A 24872-nucleotide genomic window follows, 5' to 3' on the forward strand; every position below is an offset into this window, starting at 1 on the left:
AAAACCTTGAGCAAGGAAATCCCGGGCACATGCGTTGACAAGACCGAGGCGACACGGTAGAATCCATACTGCAGACACACATACACAAGTACACTGACATGAAAGAAACAGCAGCGCAAAGCAACTGGCGATAGCATCTTACTCTCCAAGGCAGTTAAGGAAAGACTAAATACATCACGAGGCTGTGCAGGGTCTCTGACCAGCTATCACCTCGTAAGCACAGGAGTTGCCAGATCTCACAGATTCCTTGCTTACAATCTTTGATTATTTTTAACGGGTTACCAGCTAGCGCTTGGAATATATCCTATTGTTCTTAGGACTGAAGGTTTGTTCCGCATATGAACAACTAAAATTTATGGAAAAAGGGTTTCCAACAAGAATTAGAACTTACAGACGTATTTTAACCACATACTAAGCCAAATTTTCATCTGCAAGGCAGGCCAACAAATTTGGTACTTTACATGGGAGAAAATGCAACTTATTTCTTGCATGTGATCATCTTTAAATCTATGTCTCAAGTCATTTCATCAAATGGGCTGAATAATTACAGGACTTAAATGGCTATTTGTTGTTGTATTAAATTATGATGTTTATAAAAATATGACATATTATATTCTCTCCATACAAGGGACAAGATTATGAGCAGATGGCAACATATAAATGTGTGCTAACTGAAAGTGCCAAATCCTTAAAACTGCAAAGTACTGTTGTACACAGTTCTTTTTGTACTGATATATACTTTAATTCTCCTGTTGGTTTAATATACTACTTTAGTTGTTGGTATACAATCACTTTTCCACATATCCAGACTCTTACATTTTGTAGTGGGTTTTAGTAATTTATTTGTTTGTTTGTATGGTGTTTTTACGTTGCATGGAACAAATTCACTTCTGGGACTTTACACTTTGTAAATATAGATTTGGCTGCTACCTACATAACCTTTATTGTTATTGGTATTGCTAGCTTTATATTATTAATCAACATTATTATGATCAACAATCACAATGAATTTACTCTTCAGTGATGTAGACTTTGAAAATCAAGAGGTGACACCTTTATGGTGACAGTCTGCATTGTGGATGAGAGAGAGAATATTACATACGAATATAATTAACCTCACTTGAAATACTTGAGTCAAACATGTACAGTACACAGTATCTACAAAACCAAAACAGCCTGAGTTGACCGCAAAAATTCCACGAAATGTCACAAACTACTAACAACCTTCCCAATAAGAAAGAGAAGAGGTGAACATTCTCTGCTGCATTTAAGTCTCAAAACCATTACCTGTGTGGTGGATCTTCATGTGTGTGGTTACCTTTGATTGGCAACTCAGGGACCTGATTTGGCTTTAGAGCCTGGCAACCTGGGTATATTTTCTCTCCACAGCTCATTCACTGCTAGACATGAACATCTTAATTTCTCAGAGACTATGAAAGACTTTTTATATTCTCTGTGAAGTTTCTCCCTCCATGCAATTAGATAAAAGCCATCCATAATCCCTAAATGAAAATACTTTGAGAGAAACTGAAACACTCATGAGTAGCGTTGTGTGGAACTACTAGGCACCCCCGGCCTCTTGATTTTTCTCTCTAAAAATTTTGTTCTAAAATATGACAGTAGTGATGGAAATGTATTTTCATCATAATGCTTTTAACTTTAACCTTTTCAAATTAGCATACTTCCAATCATCTCTGCAAATCTAAAATTACAATATGATATTGCTGATTAAAACAAAGAGGAATTTATTATTACATATATAAAATCTAAACTTGATCAACATGATAAATCTGAATAATTGATTCATATACTTTGCCACCACACCTGCCTTCTCTACAGAATGAATCCCCTTGATTTTAAAAATAAATAAATGGTTACATGTAAATTACTGTTGAAGCATGTTATTCTCTAGTATTTTTTAGTAGTATGTCCATATTGGAAAATTAAAACTTGTACAACTAATGTCAATTCTCTTCACTCTGTCTTCTGTACAATCAATGCAAGTATTTAACTTGAAAAAAAAATTATAAGCTAAAATGTAATTTTTGACAGCAGGGCAAAACAGACTTTACTGCAGCTATTGGTGCTGTAACAAAAGAAAAATATATAGAAAATGTTTTAACAGTGTCTCATCCCACTATGCATGGGAACTTTTAACACATTAATTGTAAGTTCAGTAATTTACTTGGCAGGTATGAAAAGTTATTGAACTACTTTAAAAGCTTTTCTAACATTTTAATATCTAAACAATTTCACCTACTCCTCTCTAGGGCACTAGACTAATTTTTCTTAAGGGGAATGACAATTACAGTAAAATTTAGCCTATCTGTACAATGAATACCTGTGTTACCTAGCTAATAGTTAGAACAAATGAATATAAAAATCTTAGCATAGCAAGCATAATAAGATCAAGCTTAAGCTAGCAGTTGATTTCTGAGTCAATGGGAGTTTCACCCCATAACCTTGATAGAAATAAAATCAGCTACTACCTGTATATAGTATTTTGTTACATTTTTGCATGTGAAACCAGTCCAAATAGTTATTATAAAACTTACTGTGTTAGTGATTTGTGGTATTCATCATAATCCATTGTTTCAAGATCAGGTGTGCGTAATTCATCTGTCTGCCCTTCTTCTTCAAGCCAACGTCTGGACACTTTGTTGACATCTGAACCTATGTCCTGTTTAGAAGATATTGTAACTATTACATAATTCTGTATATAAAAGAAAATTATGTTATTTTAATTGCAAAGGTTACCTAAGGGAAGAAAGATTCTACTTGAAAACATTTACAAAAATTTTTTTTCATAACATAGTATACCCAACATAGACCAATAATACTACAATGTACCTACAATATTTGGTAAAATTATAACCTGAAAATGGCTTAAGCATTGCACAATAGTGATTTTTCATCAACCAGCTATTCTCATAAGTTTTGTTATTATTTAAGTGGTGTGTATAAAACAGAATATACAAAAAGAATTGGGGTTTTAAAAATATTTAAACATGAATTCATAAACAATAAAAAACTAATAGAACTGTGCATTAAGATACTAACTTAAAAAAACCTTTGCTAATATCAAAGCAAAACCTGTGAAAAATCCATCAGGGTTCCAACAACTTACAATAAATTACAATGAGCAAGATACTACATCAATTCTTTGAGTAGTGAAATACTTTCAGTCAATAACTTTAAAATAATTCACTCAAATGAATATGAATTTATGCACTTGAAAAAATTTGAGTCATTATTAAAATTTCTATTCAAGAATGCAAAAACCTGAGTGAAATCCACATACGTACATGAAGTTATCTAGTATAGGCAAACAACATTGTAGTGTGATATTACTTTTAGTATGTAAGTGCATGTCATCATTCTTTGTCAAATTCCTATGGGTACTGCTATGTTATGCATACTTAAATGACTCAAGTGTTGTGAACATTCAAAATGTGAAAATAAAAATCTTGAAAGGCCAAAACAATCAGCCACTCAGCATAACAGAAAAGATTCAAGGAATTACAGTAGTACCTCAGACTTCGAACTTAATCTGCTTCTGAAGGCTCGTCAAAATATGAAACAAATACTATCCCCATAAGAAATAAATGGAGTCAGGATAATGTGTTCCAGCCCACCCAAAAAGTTCCCTTTTTCAAATTTTTTCTATTATTAGGTTTTAAAAGTCAAATTTGGAGTGTCAAGTAATAAAACTGTATATCATATAGAGCAAAATGTTAGAAAAATCTTGTCTCTGTGCACGATTTACGAACTGTTTGATAAAAATGGCACACAGCTGGCTGGGATGGAGGGAGGAGAGATGGAAACCCTTTGAGGAAACCAAATTGGCCACAGTAGGCAAAGGTTAATAACAAAATAAATTTTATTCACATTTTACAAGGATAATTAAAGCAAAGGATGTCTGTCCAATTGTGTCGGAGAGAGAGAGAGAGAGAGAGAGAGAGAGAGAGAGAGAGAGAGAGAGAGAGAGAGAGAGAGAGAGAGAGAGAGAGAGAGAGAATGATTGTTCACTTGGATCTTAAGTTCAAGAACATCATTTATGGCACAACACATCAACTTACTATTGGCAAACAGCAGATTTTCAACTAAATATGAGGATTCAGCAAACAAATATGTAATAAGTACAGAATCTGAGAAAAGGAAAGAAATTAAATAACTTTTTACAGGGAATTTGTTTAAACAAACAATCAAAGGCCAGCAGTGTGTTTATCATGGAGTTGTTACTTTTAGTCCTAAACAATCGTAAATAGCAAGTGTCACTCGCAGCAAAGAGAAGTGATTTGGGCAAATCGAGTGTAAGTGAAAGAAATGGGAGAATAATCATTCCAGCCCAGCTGGTAAATCAGTGGGGAGCAGACCCATGTCCCCCAAACCAATAACTCACCACCATCCATTCCCTCTCCTCTATCGTCTCACTCAGCACACCGAACTCTGGCTCAAGTAGGACTTTTCTTTTTAAACTGTATTGCATTTGATTGTTTTCATGTTTTATCTTTACATTATATTTGTGAAATTCCATTATATTTTTCTGATGTAAATTGGTACTGCTTTCGTGTACATACAGTAATGCTTTTGCCTTCTCCTCTCCTTCTCTCCCCAACAATATCATGATACCTGTCACTTAAAATCATTCATTCATTACTCCTCTAAATATAAAGGCACCCTCCAACTCAAGTTAGATGCATGTCACTGCAACAACCTATGATTTTGTTTGTTGTTTATGCTAAATATGATCGTGAAAAGCTTTGTTCTTTTTTATTCATTTTGTTGAACTATACCATCTCACTCAGTGCACCAAACACTGGCTCAATTAAAACATTTTTATTTTCATTGTTATTTTATTGCATTTGATAGTTTTTATATTTTATCATTAAATTTATTGTGAAACACCCTTTTACTTTTTTGTGTGAATTGGTACTGCTTTTACATACATACAGTAATATTTTAACTGTTTCTTTCATGCTAAATTTTATATTGAAATGCTTTATTCTTTTATTTACTTTGTTGAATATGGTGTAATTAAACTACATAGGTACTATTGTAAAAGAAAAACATGTTAATGCAGTTTTTCTTGTAGGACACTGTAGGCAGTCGAACAAAAGTACAATACTTTTCATTTTTGAATTCGTAAATAAATTGATCTTTGTTGGGTCCAATCTGGGCATTCAACAAGTAAATGCTGCACTGTCATGGGTGTTTGACATCTATTACATTTTATTGGGTCAGCATGTGGTGTTGACATCAAGTGACCATGTGAGAATCGTGTGTGTCCTATACAGAGCCTTGTTAGGATTACCTCTTTTGATCTTTATTTTTGTGAGGATGTTCTCCATGTATACACTTCAGTTTTTATATTTTTAAGTTTATTTATGGTTGGCACTAAGGCCCATTCTCTTTTCCAACCTTGGTATATCAATGTTAGACAGATATTCTCCAGTCTGATACTGGAGCATGTGTAATTGTTGGACAGATAGTGCAGGCTAATTTGGCAGCTGAGTCTGCATTCTCATTTTCTTTTATTCCGACATGTGCTGGAATCCAACATATTTCTATTGATAATCCTGATTGGAGGAGTTGATGAATTTTTATTTGTATTTCTTGTACTATTTAGTTTACCGATTTATACTGTCTTATAGCATCTATAGCACTACGCGAGTCACTGAAAATAATAGAGACACTTGCTTTTGCCTCAGATATCATATCAAGAGCCATTTGTACGGCCGTGACTTCAGCAGTAATAATTGATGATATTAAAGGTAGGCTTCTTTTGATTAACATATTTTTCAAATATGCAGATGCTCCAACTCCAACATTATTTTTGGAGCAGTCTGTATATACCATGAATTTGTCTCCTTTTCTTCTTATGTGCCCCAAAGCATGTTGGCGGTACATTTCTACACTTGTCAATTGCTTTTTAAGCAGGTAAGACAGGGAGGTACATATCTTTCATTCGTTTTAACATCAATGGTGGTGAGAATTCTATTGGTGGGTGAAAAATTGGATTTATGTTATGTTAAGTTCATTAGGTATTTAGCTCTTTTTGGGAAAGAGCTAGTACTATTAACTCCTGTTACTGGATCATAATTTTGAAAGCAGTCAGCTGCAGGAGATGATCCTACTTGCAGTGAAAGACCTCTTCGTATTGCTATCAAATTACGGTGATGTTTCAAGGGCAACACACACTAAATCCACAAAAGTGAAAAAGAAGTCTTGGTTTTCAAGACATGACTAGAGCATCTGTAATTTACAACATGGCAACAAAGCTGAGCTGGTCACATGATCAAGCCATACCTTATATAATGAGAAAAACTTAAAAAAAAATTCCTTGTTCATATTTTGGCACCATATTAACAAGTCCTGGGGTGATTGTAAAGTTATTGGAATCACAGTTGCCTCATTCCTTGGGTTAAAAAAAATAACACAAATAGGATTGGCTCCCTTTCATGGTAGTATTTCTTAATAAAAAATTCTCCCAGCCAACACCAATCTCTCAAAGAGATATCTATTTTGTCTGTGGCAAAATTTTCCTTAATAAACAAATGTATCTCCTTACCAGATGGCTTTGAGGTCTGGCCTACTCAAACAACAAAATCTGATAAAAAATTTGTAAGGCTCATTAGCAAATTGTAACCCTTCTAAAAAGACAGCATGACAAAATAATCTTATTGACGTTACTGATAAGTGAAGAAATGATATAGATTGAAGATTGACTATTAAAAGCAAGAATGTGGCATATAATTCATAACCCCATTTTTCAAGTCTTAGCATGACTTCAGTTTTTTATTTGGACAATGCTAATAAACAAAATCAGGAAGCTGAATACTATGCATATAAGATCTCAACAAGCAAACACAATTTTGAAAGATACACAAAAAATTGTAGGAATCTTCACCTATGCACACAGTATCCTTCATCCATAAAATTTAGTAACCTTTTCTTAAGAATCCCAGGACATGGTCCGAGAAATCATCCAAGACAACTCACATTGAATTCTTATGAGCATAGCAATTAATTTTTACTGAAATAATATTACAGTGAATACATTTTTAGGGGTATAATGCTCTTATGGTGCCATTTTGAAGCCAAAAACTTTTTCTCCAAGATATTAAAATAAATAAATAAATAAATGAAAATAAAGAAAAAGATGAATTGAAGTTAGCAAACAATGGTATGGCTGGCATCATTTGCAATGATCATAACCTCAGCAAACAACAATTTAATGTATGTCTCCAAATAATGGCATGACCAAAAATTACATTGTGGGAATCTCAAAAGGATTAAAAATAAAATGCAAAAAAGGACAAGAATTGACTGACAAAAATATACAGAAGTACCAAGTACACTTTATCATCATGAACTAGTTAAACCACTCTTTACCATAAATTTGTTTAACCAGACTGCACTGTGAAGTGAGCCAAGACAGCAGAAAAAGTAGCAGTAGTACAGATGAAATAAGACTATACTACTGGTACATCAAAACATCCAATTAGTTGAGAGGGCAAAGACTTAAGTTAGGTACATAAGGCCTGCACTAATCTATGCAGTAAAAACATGGACAATGACAAAGAAAATGGAGATGATTTTGCAAAAAGTGTGATCTCAGATTGTTAAGATTCATGATCAAAGTATGACCACAAGATTGTAATGTGAATGGAGGACCAGATGAGAGATTTGCTACTAAGACGCTGAAATAAAAGACAGTCATGACATGAGATGTGAAGAGATGGGAAATATAAAGTCAGGAAAGCACTAATTATTGAATTAGCAGGAAGAAGATTTGTAGGACAACCCAAGAAATCCTGAATTAAGAGGATAGATGAAGAGCTAAATCTGATAGGCATTAACTGTGAGCGCCAAGATACAGAATGATTGAGAACATTTACAGGGAAAAGCTGACAAAAATCTATGATGATAAAATACTGATCAGACCTCCATGTCAAATTTCTAACACAGGAATGTAAACAAGAGCAGGAAATGTGTTTTATATAAATGGCTGCATTCAGGAGATGAATAAAAACTAAAAACAAAGCTGCAGATGGAGTCTAAAGAGCAAATAAAAACCTGCCTGCAGTTTGGCTAACAAGACAAATTATAAATGGTAACCTTTCTAAGAGAGTCCTTGGAAACAGATTGCAAATTATAAATGGTACCCCTTAACAAAGGGCACATTTGGAAACGGATCAAATCCTCCTTCCAACCACCACCAGGAGAACAATGAGGCGTCCCACTGAGATAATGCTACAGCCATCCTCCTCCTCAAGTTGTGAACTCAGTGAGCAGACCCCACAGGCATCAGCTTATCAGCACCTCTGTCACTCAGCCTAACACAACCAATAAGAATGCTCCCCAGCTGTGGCATCTAATATAAAATCAAACCCACCATCTTTGTAAACTAATTTTCGGTTATAAATATACCATGTATGTACTACACCTCTGCTACCATTCACCCTTTGTAAATGATAAAGTGAACTATCAAAACTCTCGGCTATTAAATTTCTGTCAGCTGCTTTATGACACCTGCATCAATGAAGGAATTTGTACGCCGAGTTGAAAAGGTGCACTGTCAGCTAAGCAGCATAAAAACTGCCATTCTTTTCATGAAGTGTCTCTAATAAGGTCTTCAAAATGTTTATTTCTATAACGTAAGAGAAATGCATTTCCTTTATTCAAACATTACCAGGCCACAAATGAAGAACTATAGAGGAATATTAAAAAAGTAAACAAAAGGAACAAGAATAAGAAGATGGTTCATTTTCAATAGACTAATGGAACAAATAATCCAGCCACAAACTGAAACAACTTATTTAATGCTAAGAATTATAGAAAGGTAACCTTATAAACAAAAATGGTTTACGACTAAATACTTTTTTTCAGTATTATTCATCAATAACTTTTTAATAAAAAAAAGCATCTTGTGCCAACAGTATGTATAAGGCTTTAAATTAAAACACAACCAATTTTTTACTATTAACTGTGCTGTTGCACAAAATAATGGATTTCGTTTCGCTCTAAATGAAAGGATGATCTCAATTTCTCACAAGTGCAAATAATGCATCTGATATTTGGTCAGTTCTTATCAAATACTGATGCAGTTTGATTGGTAATGCTAGTGATTTCTAGTATTTCCAATATATTGTTATTACAGGTGAAAAGAATTTCACATGTATGAACTGGCCAAATATCAAATGTATCATCTACGCATCAGAGAGATTATGATATTCCTATTGACTGAAGTGAAACATGGTCGACAGTTCTGTGCAACAACAACAGTTAAAGGAAATATCAATCATCCTTGTCCTATCAATTAAAAAATCCTTGTACATTTACACTTAAATGCTTTTATAATTTAAAAATTATTGATATACATATATATATATATATACAGAAATCAATTAGTTTTCAAATTTTATATGTTTGTATGGTTACCCTCCCGGCAGTTCTTGGCATATTTTTTGTTTGTGTCTGTGACCAGATTATCCTAGATTATTTCTAACTTGATTACCTTTGCAAAATCCACCATCTGGCATTTTTGCTCCTTTTATCTACTTTACCATTTTCCTAAATTGCCTCATTTGTGTGCCTTGATGGTGTAAGAATAAAAATGCAAGTGCTTGGTACTGAACTTCTCACAATTATTTTCCTGTGTATCTGTGTATACTAAAGCATGTGCATCACCTGTTGTTCTTCTCTATATATGTAACAATACAGTTTCACTAAGTAATCTTTAACTTTTAAGCAAAATTACAAAAGCACCTCCTCAGTTTCTCAATACACATGTACGTACTTTACTTAGTGGACATCATACTTTGCCTCATAAATGACCTTAATATTTAATAATTTTTTCATTAAACTGTTTCCTTTGAATACAAACTACTTCAGAATTGATGATACAATGCAGTATATGCAATCCACGTTACTGCATTTATTTCTTTAATACTATAGTTAAGATAATTGCCTTGAACATTTAATTTTCACCTGTACCTCTTAAGTACGTACGTTAGTTCTGAAGACTGCATGCCATTATGTATGTATATATAATTTTGAAAACATCACACAAAAATTTATGCGCCAAAAATAATTGCAATCAAAGTGCATTCATAAAAAAAATTACTTGTATTGTACTATAATATTAAAAAATCTAATTTCTCTTCAAAAGGGAAAAACATGCAATGAAAATAACATACATCAAATAGCAACAGGCTTGTATAACATTTTCAAAGCTATAAACAGCAACACCATGTTCACACTATGATAAGAAGACTTGAGCTCCTTTGCCCATCCCCAGTCTCTACACTAGAAAAAATGAATTACCATGAATAATAAACAAAAATATCCTGCATTCCATAATGTTAATCCTCTCAACTGCAGCAGCAGGGAAAAAAATAAAATAAAAAATAAAAAATAAAAAAGCACTGCTAGACATCTCTGGGTGGGGGAAAATGTCACTTAAATATACAGCAAAACTAACAGCCAAAGCATTATTGTATATACTATCACATTAATGCAGTATACATACATTAAAAACCACATACAACCAAAGCATGCACTAATTTGCACAAGCAACTACAATACTATGGCTTTTACCTGTAGAGACAAATCAGTGTTAGGCCGTGTACTGGTGGTAATAGATGTTGGATGCTTTGGCAGAGACTGTTCCACTGAATCTACCATCACATCCAAATTATCAGGCTCAGACGTGGTAGGGGTCGAAGACCCAGTGGAAGACCCTTTTCCCTACGAGGTCAGAGGAAGCTTATTGTATGTTAAACCTAATACTAATATTATTCATTATTTGGTCATTCAGCTTTGACCTGTTTTCAGAATATACCTGAAATGGCTTGTCATAGGTTAAATGTACAATGTTTCAAGTTGAATTGCAAAAGTACTGTTTATCTGATAATTTTGAAACTTACTTTGGATTAATAAATTAGTTTCATACTTAAGAGCCCAACCCAAAATCCTTTTCGGTGTTAATTTTCATAAACTGCAACAGTCTCCACAAAATTTGGCAAATTCTAAAATCAATATGACAGTAAATATATACAACACTAAGAGAGCGAAAAATTAACAGGAAACATAATTGAAGTTCATAGCATAATCCTCCATCAAACAGTTAAAATATAAAGACAATATACTTTAATGTTTTACAGAGGGGACTGATAAAAACGAAATGAAACCTGATGTTATATTTCACAAAAATTTCCTTGGTGACAAAATTCAACTCCCTGAACCTTCATGATTTATGAAAACCGAACACGCATTAGGCAGTAATAAATAGTTTACTGCCCACATAACATCTGACCAAAACAAAAACAATGTTTGAACAATGGAGATCACACATATTGGTCATGCAACTTCAAAACATTCAAACTGGAATTATAATAAATCTTATTAACCAATAATTAGTGCTGTACAATTCAAAAACTAATTTCAAACTAACTTTCAAAATGTGTTTATAATAACAAAATGTTATATTATGCAATAAGCAATATAACTTGCATAACTAGTGCCTCTATAAGTAGGAATATAAAATTATCATGCAGTAGTATGGCTAGGATGTACTAACATCTTCATACCCAATGGCATCAAATAAGTTATATTTGTACAGACCGATAAGAAAACTGTCCCAAGTTTCACTCCTAATAAGGACTCTGTATATCATGCAAATACCTTAACCCTTAACCCCAGAGAAGTATGTTTAAAACAAAACATTGCAATTTAATTAATCAAAATATGAAAACTTAGAAAACACACTACAGTAACATCATACTTAAAATCATACACGTATATGAGACTCCCTGTAAAATCCAGAAAAGAAAAACTAGTAAACCAAATAAAACCATCAAGTTACATCTGGAAATGCCTCTTTCTCTAAATGACAATAAAGAAGTAGTAACAATATTAATCACTCATTTGCAATTTATCATTATAGTTATTTGGTAGTTTAACTCATCCATTAACTCTAACAAGTTTATACCTAAATATTATTTTTTTTAAATAGAAGAAAAATGCGTCATGGCACTTAATTATCGACAAAACTTACAAATGTAACAAGGCAGTAAACAAGAAAATGGATATACGTACAACCAAATTTACAAGGCCCTTGTCCAAGATTTATCCTTCTTTTCTGTTGAAATTACATCATACACTGAATTTCAATAGCTCATAAACTATGCATGCTTTCCCCTTACAATGACTTTCACCATTATAATTCAAATGACTCCTAGAGTTTAATTATTTGACATGTAGAAGAAAGAAATAAAACTTCTTGGAGGACCTTTGTCCAATACTTGTCCTAAGCTGTAGTTGAAATTAAAAACGCTAATACAGGCAGTCCCTAGTTATCGGCAGGGGTTCCGTTCGAACAGTTTGATGAGCGAAAATTGTTGATAACTGAGAATTGGTGAATTTCAGCACTTATATGCGGATTTTGGCACCAATAACCAGTTAATGGTGCCTCTATCAGGTATGTATTTGGTGCTAATACTCTATTATCGGAGCTGACAAACAGAAATCTACACATTTTGGTGCCAAAAATCACAGATGCTAGACAAGCCCCATAAAACTCTGCATTGGGTTAATTACTGTTCTCTAGTATACCCATACCACTGAGCTGTTATTTAACTCTCCTTTAACCCTCTTACGCCGATTGGACGTATTAAACGTCGACATATGTAAATTGTCTGTCGGGTGCCGATTGGACGTATAGTACGTCAATAAAAAAAGTTTTTTTTAAAAATTCGCGGAAAAATACCTATAGGCCTACCAGCCGAAAACTTTTGAATCACGCGCCTTGGGGGATGCTTGGAGCTCACGGATCAAGGCGTTGTTTTGTTTACAATCGTTATGCAGGCGCACAAGCGTGAATTTCTTTCTTATCAAACTAAAAAGTATCAGTGACATATCTCAGAAATTATTTTGTCACTTTGACATAATTTTTGCACCATTTTAAATTAGCCGTTACATGAAGTATTATATATGAAAATGTGCGTAATTTCATGTAGAATACGAACAACAAAAAAATACTCATGATTGTAGCTTTTATCAGTTTTGAAATATTTTCATATAAATAAAGAAAAGTGCCAAAATTTCAACCTTTGGTCAACTTTGACTCTACAGAAATGGTCAAAAAACGCATTAGTAAGCTAAAACTCTTATATTCTAGTAATATTCAATCATTTACCTTCATTTTGCAACAAATTGGAAGTCTCTAGCACAATATTTCAATTTATGGTGAATTTTAGAAAACAACTTTTTCCTTACGTCCGCGCGGTAACTCTTCCGATAAATTTTTTTGTGCGATTGTCGTAATGTTTGCACCCTTTTAAATTAGCCGTTACATCAAGTTTTATATATGGAAATGTGCGCAATTTTATGCACAATACAACTCAAAACAATCCATGGTTGTAGCTTTAATCAGTTTTCAAATATTTTCATATAAATAATGATAAGTGCCAAAATTTCAACCTTCGGTCAATTTTGACTCTACTGAAATGGTAGAAAAATGCAATTGTAAGCTAAAACTCTTATATTCTAGTAATATTCAATTTTCTGGGCTCAGCTCGTGTCGCTGCGCGAAATATCCTTTAATCTATTATTTCTAGGGTAAATCAAATGTACTAAAACACATACCAGAGAATAAATAAAATAAAGAAAAAGGTCCAGTATAACTGACTCGCTCACCCTCCAAGAGGGTGTCGGTATGAACACTAGGCGAGTGAGACCACTACCACGAGCCAAATACCAATAGAAATCTCCCACAACAAAAACCCTCCATGAGGAGAGCCGACCCACAGAGTGAGCAGCTCGTACTACTACTACTCCATCCCATGCTGCCGACTGCTGCGCCTCTGGTGGCCATCCTTTCAAGTTAGCGCACACGAGTCGGTTGTGATATTTTTCTCTCTGTGTTTTTTGTGCCCTTTTCGTTGGATTTATCTATAATGGAGCGTGCAGCTATTGCAGCAGCTAAGTTAAGTACTCAGTAATTATGGTTAGTTGTTTCTTTTCGGCCCTCAGTCAGTATTTGCCGTTTTTTAGGTATAAATACGAACTCGAGGTCGGAAGCATGGCAGCATGGTTCTGCCGCGTGGTGGGTTCGTTCTCGGTCTCCCATACCTAGAACATCTTATTATATGTACGCTCTATATTAATTATCCGTTTTACTTAGGGTACTGTCTACTCAGGTTTGCCATGCATGCATGTCTTTTACCTTATGTAGGCTTCTTCTTTCCAGACCCTAGTCCCGGCTCTTAGTATCGGCCTCTGACTAGCTTTGAGTGGTAGACTTTCCTTCGGGTTAGTCGTACACTCCTGGATTTTTTCTCCTACTTTCTTTAATTTGTTTTCTTTCTTTTATTTTATTTATTCCAGTATTTTTGTTATGGTTAGGTTAGTTAGGCGTCTGGCTTAGCCTAGGTCCTGGCTCATCGAGCCTATGCTACCGCTCATCAGTTCGGTTGCTTCCTATAGCATCTCTCTGATCAGGCGGTTTTGGCCCAGTGGGGTCTCCATGCTCCCGCTTTTCAGGTTCAGTTGCTTCCCGATAGCATCTCTCTGATCAGTTGGTTGGTCCTAGGCTTAGTTGTCTTATGTTGTCTTACCGTCTCGTGGTCACTACGCGATCACGAGACAGCCAGACGCCTGCCCAGTCCCCCCCCCCCCCCTCCTCTCGCTCTTCCATTGAGTCGGGGGAGGGAGGGTGGGTCGGTCTGCCCACGCTCGCTCACATACCGAGCATGCCTCCCTCTCTCTAAGGCGGAGGGCGGCAGGGAGACGGGACAGACCCAGACTGGACGCGATCTCTCCGGCTCATCGTCCGGCCCCCCGGTGGTACGTGGTGGAGGGTACTGGCCTTTCCCCCCATCCGTTGCTTCCTGGTCGCTCCGGTTCGCTCGAGCCTGTATGTCTCCTCGCTCTTCCGTCCTTACTTGGACTCCTTTCCTGATCGGAGTCTAGCATCTAGCGGGAAGATGTTAGTCCATCCAGTAGAGTGGACCGGAACATACAGTAGGTCCCTACTAACCTTACCGTATCGCTGAGTTACTACACTCCGCACGCACTGGACTCGTTCCGGTTCGTTTGAGTTTTAGGTTTAAGTGTTATTAGATTTAACTATAAGTTTATCTTAAGTACCTTAAACCTTCCCCCCCCCCTTACATGTCTTACCGGATATCTCGGGATTATAGCCTATTCAGGCGATGCAGGGGGGGAGGGGGGGGTTATGACAAAATTTTTTTCCGAGCTCCGGCATGCAACGGAGTTCTTCTGGTCCTTTAGCCTGTAAGCGTTATTCTTTAAGATTACTCATGTGTCTTCCCACTTACAGGCCACCAACTGTGAGCATCCGGGATGCGCCGCCACACTTCAGGACCCATGTGGACACGAAGTTTGCCGGTCCCATGCTCCATGCGCGACTCTGCACGGGGACATCCAGGTCTGGTACCATGAGACGTGTACCATATATTACGATCTGGTGAGCCAGCTTTTAGAAGGGGGTGAGTATTCCATCTCCGGTAGCTGCTCCGCTTCTGTTTTAGTGCTTAAGTTTTCATCATCCACTTTAACTAAGGCATCTAAGTTTAAGTTATATTTTAAGTTTAGTTTTAAGTGATTCTTAAATCTAATCTTCGCCCTCTCTTCCAGGCGCCGGCAGTGAAAGATACCGCTCTGGCAAACCCTGCGGGGCCTGGGTCGGCGGTTTTGGGAAGAACGCCGCCAAGGGTATGCCCTACATCTTGTTGGAGAAGCGGTTGGCGCTGTTAATCTTCCCCGGAGGCAAGGCGACAGGATACGTCGACCCACCGTAGAGGCGGCCCCTACTATCGCCTTCATCCAACAACAGCTGGCTGCCTCATTAACCGACAAGACCAGGATATCTCCACGGACGTCGCGACTTTAGATATTAATTGTTTTTGGGAACCTATGGTAGGTGTAGACGACCTGTTGGTCGAGGTAGGTATGGTGGACACCCAAGGGTCACCCTTGGGTGTGAGCTGTTTCTTCTACTCCTGCAACCTCCTCCATCCTTCCAAGGCTTTACAGGCGATGAATTATATACTCCTCCTGACGCTTCGGTTAGACCTAAGGTCAAGGGTCAAGCAGTGAAATCCTTGACTAAGACGTCGTCGTCTTCTAAGAAGTCGACTTCGGCGTCTTCCTCCTCACGTAAGTCTCCGGCTGGCAATCCCGGAGCAGACAGGTCTAAAGCTTCTGGCTCCGGCTCTAAGTCCTCGAGGAGTAAATCCTCTAGAGAGAGATCTCGCACCCCGGCAGGGTCACCAGTTCCGCTACCCTTAGTTCCGGTTCAGAGCCACCCCTCCACCTCCGCAGCAGCTCCGGCCTTGGACTCCAATGCTGGCCTGTTGCAACAGGTGGGCGACCTGGTTGGGTCCTTAAAGAGTAGCATGGAAACAAATGATCTCGTCGTCTGTCGGATAGGATTACTTCCCAGGACTCCATTATAGCCGGACTGAGAGAAGCCCCTCTAGCCTCTCCTTCACTTTCCAATACGAGTGGAACTCAGCTTCCTCCGTATGACTCACTACCTCCGTTCTCGATGAACAATCCATGGAGAGTAGCATCATACGCCCCCTTCCAAGACTGTCCTCATCTCCCATACCGGAATTCGGGAACTCGAAGGATAGAGGACTTCGAGTTCTTTCCGCCGAAGACCTCCAGCCTCCGTTCATAGGCTAACGCAAGGCTTACAGCTTCAGCCATGGTTCGGGATGATAGGTACCAAAGGACAGTCCTCTATTCACGAGACCAGGCTCAGAGAGAATGGCTCAGATGTTTAGAGGACGTGGATTGTTCTAATACCAGGATACAACCTTTCAAGAGTCCCTTTACCATTTTCACAATGGAGGAGAGTACCCCGCTCCCGTTCCTGACAAAGATCGCTAGGTCTACCATCCCAGCGGCCCAGAAGGGGGAACCCATGCCTCAATTAAAGGAAGCAGATCCCACATCTCCGTTGCTCCCCTCAGCCGGAGAATTGTGGGAGGCCTTGCCAAACACCTTCTCAGCTGGCAAACTCAAACCAGACTGTGCTATGGAGCAGTTTGGTGAAAGCTACCCAGGCTCCCAGATAGCCTTATTCAGGCTGAATTTGACGCGAAATCGCGATTAGAGTCGATTACTCTATGGCTATGTCCGAGGTAGCAACCATAGCTTATGGCTCAGAACCGCTTTTTAAGCTCATGCCACCAAGCCCTGACTCAAACGGTACAGTCGGATATGTTTGAGTTTGCCACTGCTAGAACGAATTGTAGGAAGCATGTCCTGCAAGAGGCAACCATTCGACATGAGCCGAATAGGTTATCTCGATCTCATCTGGGGAGCAGATCTCTTCCCAGAAGCTATGGTGAAGGAAGTACAGTCAGAGGCTACGAGGCTAAACCAGAGCCTTAAGGACCGTTGGGGCCTTACGGCTAAGAGGAGACAAGACTTAACACTACCAAAGGTAAGGGACGAGGAAACCTAGGCGTTTCCATCCTTACCAGAAAAAGCAGCCACGCTTTCCTCAGCAAGTTCCAACGGTGCCCTTAGTGCAAACTGCCCAACCTTCCACCTCTAAGGCTCAATCACAGCCAATTTATGTGATATCCCCTCAGCCTCAGCCCTCCACCTCTTACGCCATCTCCCCAGCTTACAATCAAGCCTTCGAGAGTCAAGCTTCGCAGAAGTATGACCGCTCGGGTAAGGGAGGCAGAGGTAAGCGCTTCCTTCGTGGGAGAGGATCGGGAGGCCCCTTTAACAGGGAAAGCACTTCAGAGGAGGCCGAGGCGGTTACCAGAACCAATGAAGAACTTCAGGTAGGAGGGAGGCTGTTTCACTTTCGCCACCGGTGGAACTTCAGCGAATGGGCTCAGAGCATAGTGTCAAAAGGCCTGGGTTGGAGCTGGTTGACGAACCCACCTCCATCCAGACCTTTCCGTCAACTTCCTTCCAAGGAATTGACAGAGTACGCAGACGACCTCCTTCAGAAAGGAGCTATAGCGAGAGTCAAGAGATTAAAATTTCAAGGTCGCTTGTTCAGCGTGCCAAAGAAAGGCTCACAAAAAAGAAGGGTAATAGGAGACTTGTCCCGCTTAAAACTTAGCCATCCGCTGCGACAAGTTCAAGATGCTCACGATCTCACAGGTGCGGACCTTACTTCCCCGTGGGGCCGTCACCACCTCTATCGATCTTACAGACGCCCTACTATCATATCCCTATTGCAAGACACTTCCGTCCATATCTGGGTTTCAAGATAGGAGACCAGACATTCTACCTTCAAGGTAGTCCCCTTCGGACTCAACGTGGCACCCAGGGTGTTCACGAAAAACTAGCGGAAGTGGTAGTACAACAATCAGATCGCAAGGGATTATGGTAGTAGCGTACTTCGACGATTGGTTGATCTGGGCTCCAAACAGTCGAGGAATGCAACAGAGCTACACTGAAAGTGATTCAGTTCCTGGAATATCTAGGCTTCAGGATAAACAGGACCAAGTCAAGACTCACTCCAGAGTCAGGACTTTCAGTGGCTGGGCATTCAATGGAATCTATCCTCCCATACTCTGTCGATTCCATCAACCAAAAGGAAAGAAATAGCGAAGTCAGTCAAGCAATTTCTAAGTCACAAGCTGGCGTCAAGGAGAGCTCAGGAGAGGATCCTGGGTTCTCTCCAGTTTGCATCAGTGACGAACGTCTTAATGAAAGCCAAACTGAAAGACCTAACCAGAATTTGGCGCTCACGAGCAAATGTCAGGTCAGGGACAAACTATCCTCAGTCCCTCTGATTCTAAAGAATCGACTTCGGCGTGGGCGAAAGTCAAGAATTGTCAGTGTCAGTACCCCTTCAGTTCCCTCCACCAGGGATTACCATCCACACAGACGCGTCCTTAAGCGGTTGGGGAGGGTATTCCCATCCCAGGTCCAAAAAGGTTCAAGGAACTTGGTCACCTCAGTTCAGTCAGTTCCATATAAACGTACTGGAGGCAATGGCAGTGTTCTGACTCTAAAAAGGTTGCGACCCCACCAAAGTACTCCCACATAAAGCTAGTTCTGGGACAGCGCAGTGGTATAGTACATTGTATAAACAGAGGAGGCTCCAAGTCACGTCATCTAAATCATGTGATGGTAGCCATCTTCTCCCTGGCAGACAAGTTCAGTTGGCATCTCTCCTCCACTCACATAGCTGGAGTGAGAAACGTCATAGCAGACGCGTTTATCCCGATCAGTACCCCTAGAGTCGGAATGGTCACTGGACAACAGTTCGTTCCAATGGATCCTCCAAAGAGTCCCAGGGCTACAGGTGGATCTCTTCGCGTCCCAAGCGAATCACAAACTCCCCTGTTATGTAGCCCCCACCCCCAACCTGGACCCTCTGGCTTATGCCACGGACACCCTGGCTCTAGACTGGAACAACTGGAAGAAGATTTATGTCTTCCCCCCAGTGAATCTTCTTATGAAAGTTTTAAACAAACTCAGGACGTTCAACGGGTCAAGTGGCTCTAGTAGCCCCAGACTGGCCGAAAAGAGCAATTGGTATCCCCACCTAATTCTGGAGTTGGGCCTTCGTCCTCTTCGGATCCCCAATCCCACCCAGGCTCTCCCAGTCAGTACAAACGAAGACTGTGTTCGCTTCCTCAGGGATTCTCCAAAACCCTAACTTTATGGATTTCATGAAGTTTGCGGCAAAAAGAGATGCGAATATTGACCCTCAGAATATTCTCTTCCTGGAATCCGATAGAAGGGATTCAACTTTGAGACAGTATGATGCTGCTGTCAAAAAGTTAGCAATCTTCCTGAGAGAATGTATTAGAATCAGACAGTTAATTCAGCTATATCCTTTTTCAGATCCTTATTTGAAAAAGGTTTAGCAGCTAGCACGATTACGACAAACAAGTCAGCCTTGAAAAAGATATTTCAATTTGGGTTCAACAGATAGACTTGACGGATTCCTACTTCTCGTCTATTCCTAAGGCATGTGCTAGACTTAGACCTTCTGTAAGGCCTACGTCAGTTCATGGTTCTTAAACGATGTTCTAAAACTGCTTCAGAAACCGATAATGACACATGCTCGTTTATAATGCTCTTAAGGAAAAACACTGTTTTTATTAAGCTTAGCTTCAGGAGCAAGAATTTCAGAACTGTCGGCTTTGTCCAGAGATTCCGGATCATATTCAATTCCTTCCCACAGGGGAGGTACTACTTTCTCCGGAACGTAGCTTTTTAGCAAAGAATGAAGACCCTTTGATGAGGTGGGAACCTTGGAAGGTACTACCCTTCCACAAGACGTATCTCTTTGCCCAGTTACAACTTTACGAGCCTTTCTGTCCAGGACCAATCCTCATCCTCATCGGTCCCCTCTTTAAGAGGGAAAAAGGTGGAACTTTATCCATTAAAGGCATCAGGCAACAAATCCTGTACTTTATTAAGGAAGCAATCCTGACTCTTTCCCGAAAGTACATGATGTCAGGGCAGTTAGCCACCTCAATTAATTATTTCCAACACATGAACTTCGATGAGTTGAAAAAGTATACCGGATGGAAATCGCCGACAGTGTCAAACGCCATTACCTTAAGTCCTTGGAAGCTCTGAAAGAAATTTTCAGCATCTAGCAGCGGGGACAAACATAGTTTCCCCTGATTCTAGTTAAATTGTAGTAGAAGATTCAGTCCTCCTTTCTACCTGCTTCACCCAACAGTTCGTCTATTCCTACCGTGTTCATTACATTCACCTGGTGTCTTAGCTGCTTATATGATGATGTAGTGTGTGCCCCCTATTTTTTGACTAGGGACACTCACAGATGATTATGGATTTTGATCTCATGGATGTTACCCCCTTATTTTTATGCTAGGGGATACATCTCATTTATAATGGTTATGGGTTTTGTATATTAAGTCATATGCATTCCCTTATATATTATCCTTGTTGTTTAATTTGCTCATTTGATTATTTTTTAATTGCTATTATACTTTGATACATGCTTTACACAGATACCATTTTGTTACATGTAAGCCAATTTACCTCTGTACATATGTAATTACCTTATGATAAGAAACATGTTTAGAATTAAGGGTAATTTAAGCATATTTCTATTTTGTATCACTGTGTATTTGTATCTTTTTTAGCATTATATTCTTTTTTATATTTACTTTACTTTTTTTTATTTTTTATTTTTTTTTTTATTTGAGACCTATTTCTGATTTATTTTATTACTTTTGTTTACAATCTTGTGCTATTTCTCTGGTACGATTTCGCGCAGCGACACGAGCTGAGCCCAGAAAAGGGATTTTGACGTAAGGAAAAAATCTATTTCTGGGCGATTGGCTCGTGTCGCCAGCTCCCAATCCCACCCTACCCATCCCTTCGCCCAAGATTGTCTGCTAACTCAGGATGGCCACCAGAGGCGCAGCAGTCGGCAGCATGGGATGGAGTAGTAGTAGTACGAGCTGCTCACTCTGGGGTCTGGCACTCTCCTCATGGAGGGTTTTTGTTGTGGGAGATTTCTATTGGTATTTGGGGCTCGTGGTAGTGGTCTCACTCGCCTAGTGTTCATACGACACCCTCTTGGAGGGTGAGCGAGTCAGTTATACTGACCTTTTTCTTTATTTATTTATTCTCTGGTATGTGTTAGTACATTTACCCTAGAAATAATAGATTAAAGGATATTTCGCTGGCGACACCGAGCCAATCGCCCAGAGAAATAGATTTTCTTACGTCAAAATCCCTTATTTACACTCTACTGAAATGGTAGAAAAATGCAATTGTAAGCTAAAACTCTTATATTCTAGTAATATTCAATTATTTACCTTCATTTTGCAACAAATTGGAAGTCTCTAGCACAATATTTCGATTTATGGTGAATTTATGAAAAAAAAAACATTTTCCTTACGTCCGCGCTAACTCTTCCGAAAAAAAGAAATTTTTTCTTCCGAATTTCGTAATGTTTGCACCATGTTAGATTAGCAGTTACATAAAGTTTTATATATGAAAATGTGCGCAATTTTATGTAGAATACAACGAAAAATAATTGAAGGTTGTAGCTTTCCTCATTTTTGAAACATTTGCATATAAATCATGATAAATAGAAAAAAAACCACATTCGGTCAACTTTGACTCTACCGAAATGGTCAAAAAATGCAATTGTAAGCTAAAAATCTTACAGTCTAGTAATATTCAGTCATTTATCTTCATTTTGAAACAAATTCGAAGTCTCTAGCACAATATTTAGATTTATGGTGAATTTAAAAAAAAAAACTTTCCTTCCCTCTGCGCACGGATTCTCCGCCGCAAATCTCCGAGATGCGTATGTCGCATTCTCGTAATGTTTGCACCATGTTAAATTAGACGTTACATAAAGTTTTACATATAAAAATGTGCGCAATTTCATGTAGAATACAACAAAAAATAATTGAAGGTTGTAGCTGTTCTCATTTTCGAAATATTTTCATATAAAAAAATATATATAAAAATTTCGACATTCGGTCAACTTTAACTCGTCCGAAATGGTAGAAAACTGCAATTGTAAGCTAAAACTCTTACAGTATAGTAATATTCAATCATTTGTCTTCATTTTGAAACAAATTGGAAGTCTCTAGAACAATATTTAGATTTATGGTAAATTTTTGACCCCCCAAAAAAAAAAAAAACATTTTTTTTTACATCCGCGCGTTACGAATTCATGCATCATTTTGTGAAAACATTTTCTCTGTGTTACTTTGATCGTTTTACAATGTGTTATATACCAAAATGATCACAATTTAGTGTACAATACAACGAAAAAAATTAACTCGTTAGCTTTAACTGTTTTGCTCACAGCGCGATTTGAATACAATTATGTATGAAATTTTGTTTTTGCGCTATCATATATCGCATTATTTATGTAAGCGCGCTATGATTTTTTGAAAAAAATATTTTTTCCACTTCCGCGCTCACTCCGACCTCCCCCCCCCCATTTTTATTATACCCCTTCGGCGTAAGAGGGTTAATGAAAAGGTTTAAAATTTCATTAACTAAACTACACCTCTGAAAATTTTATGAGTTAACTGAAATTGATGGAGTTCTGACAAAATTTCCTCAACTGACTTATTTCCAAAACTTGACAGTCATTGTCCATTTTACTTAGCCATGGGCACCTCACAAAAATGTTTAAATGGTAAATGCTACTCTATAGTTTGGACATACTGTATTGGATCATGTAAACTACTGTATTTATAAATATCCAAGGATCCAATATGGGTGACAAATTCTAAGACATATCAGACTTACTTCTATGTTTCTCTTCTTTTGATGTGAACAACTATACGTATATATGTACATATACCTGTAGTAAGCTTGATTTGTTCTAGATACTATCACAGGCTTTCTCAACAACTTCTGCCATTTACTGATTATGCGACATATTGGGTTTAGATATGTTATATAATCACTAATAAAATTGTGTGTGTGATTTTGACGGAAGTAGCAACTTTGGCTGTATTATTGGTATCTATATTTCCTTTAATTCTTCAATGGACAAGAATCCAATATATTTCTATATTTCTAACATTTTTGTATAATTTTTCAAATGAAAATCTTGTAATATAATCACAAACAGGAACATCTAATTCTGAAGTAATCTTGGGACTTGTAGCATTGGCTGTTTTGTTGGCTTCATGTTCTTTATCAACTTCATATTTCTACATTTCTCTATCCAATAAAAATTGTTAAATGAAAATATAATTTGTTGTGCAAGGGTAATTTTTGGATCATAATTTTAGTTGGTTTTTATAGCACTTCTAGAGTTGTAGAGATATACAAAATTCTGCAGTGGTGAATCATTAATCCTGTTTATCATTGATTCTAATGCACAATATCCTGCAGTCAAAACACACTATTAGACAAGGTAAATAGGCGTTTTGTTGGGTGATATGGGTGCAAATCCCATGAAATAACCATGAATCAAACATTTGACATTAGTTCCTGAGGAATTTTACTATACATCAGAGAGACACTTTCAAAAAGGAACAACACTAGAATCCTACACTGGTCTTATTATGTTTTTTTATTTGGTACTAATATATTCAATATTTTTAAAAACATCGCTACATACTGTACTTATAAATTAGTAACTTCAACCAGATTGCTTCAATTTGTTCCTATCAAATTCAGTACAAGTACTCCTCACTTAGCAACGTACTGATTTTATGACAACTCAAGAGTTATGGCGAAAACATGGAGAAGAAAAAAATTAAAATAAAAACATGTCCAATGGTGGCCAAGAGAGGTTATTTGATGCCAATATCCTAGCCTAGCCTAGGTTTTGAAAACCTTGAAATCTATGGCTAAAACAATTAATAAGGCTTTAATATACAATGGTCCCCCCAATATTCGCGGGGGATGCGTACCAGACGCCCCCAATGAATAGTTAGAACCCGGAAATAGTTGGAACCCCAATAAAAATGCTTTATAACCTCCTATTTTGTTAGTTAAAACTCAAGAAAAACCCACAAACAATTTTCATACCTGGTTTTTTAATAGTTTTATCACAAAATGTGCATTTTTATGATGAAATTGATAAAAAAAAAAAAGGAAGTTTGTGGATATTCTCATAGAAAAACAGTGCGAATAAGCAACTTTGCAAATGATGGGGGGGGGGGGGGGGGGGGTGGGGGGGGGGGGGGGGGGGGGGTTATGTTCCAGAGAGAAATATGCGAGTGCCTGAGTCCGCGAATCCAGAGAACACGAATACGGGGGGTCCACTGTCTTTGTAATGAAAAGCTATACAGTTGAACCTCTTAAAGTTGGCATTCTATGGTTTGGGAACTCCACTTGCTGGCTTGATTCAGCCCCCATTAATTCATTGCACGGCCGAACAGGTGGCG

The 24872-nt window shown here is 37.9% G+C and overlaps 1 protein-coding gene across 18 annotated transcripts in view; it reads right to left on the reverse strand.

Annotated features, from left to right (window-relative positions):
• Positions 1-24872, reverse strand: part of LOC135215372 (uncharacterized) — a 331802-nt gene that overhangs the window by 184268 nt on the left and 122662 nt on the right. For 16 of the 18 annotated variants that reach the window (XM_064249949.1, XM_064249943.1, XM_064249947.1 and 13 more), the window contains 2 exons: positions 10603-10752; positions 2556-2680 (listed from right to left, as the gene is read on the reverse strand). In XM_064249949.1, the coding sequence (XP_064106019.1) occupies positions 2556-2680; positions 10603-10752 (275 nt within the window). The remainder of the gene's footprint in view (positions 1-2555; positions 2681-10602; positions 10753-24872) is intronic. The other 2 variants (XM_064249937.1, XM_064249946.1) reach the window with 1 other exon arrangement.

Source organism: Macrobrachium nipponense, chromosome 5, assembly GCF_015104395.2.
Source record: "Macrobrachium nipponense isolate FS-2020 chromosome 5, ASM1510439v2, whole genome shotgun sequence".
Classification (NCBI taxonomy): Eukaryota; Metazoa; Arthropoda; class Malacostraca; order Decapoda; family Palaemonidae; genus Macrobrachium; species Macrobrachium nipponense.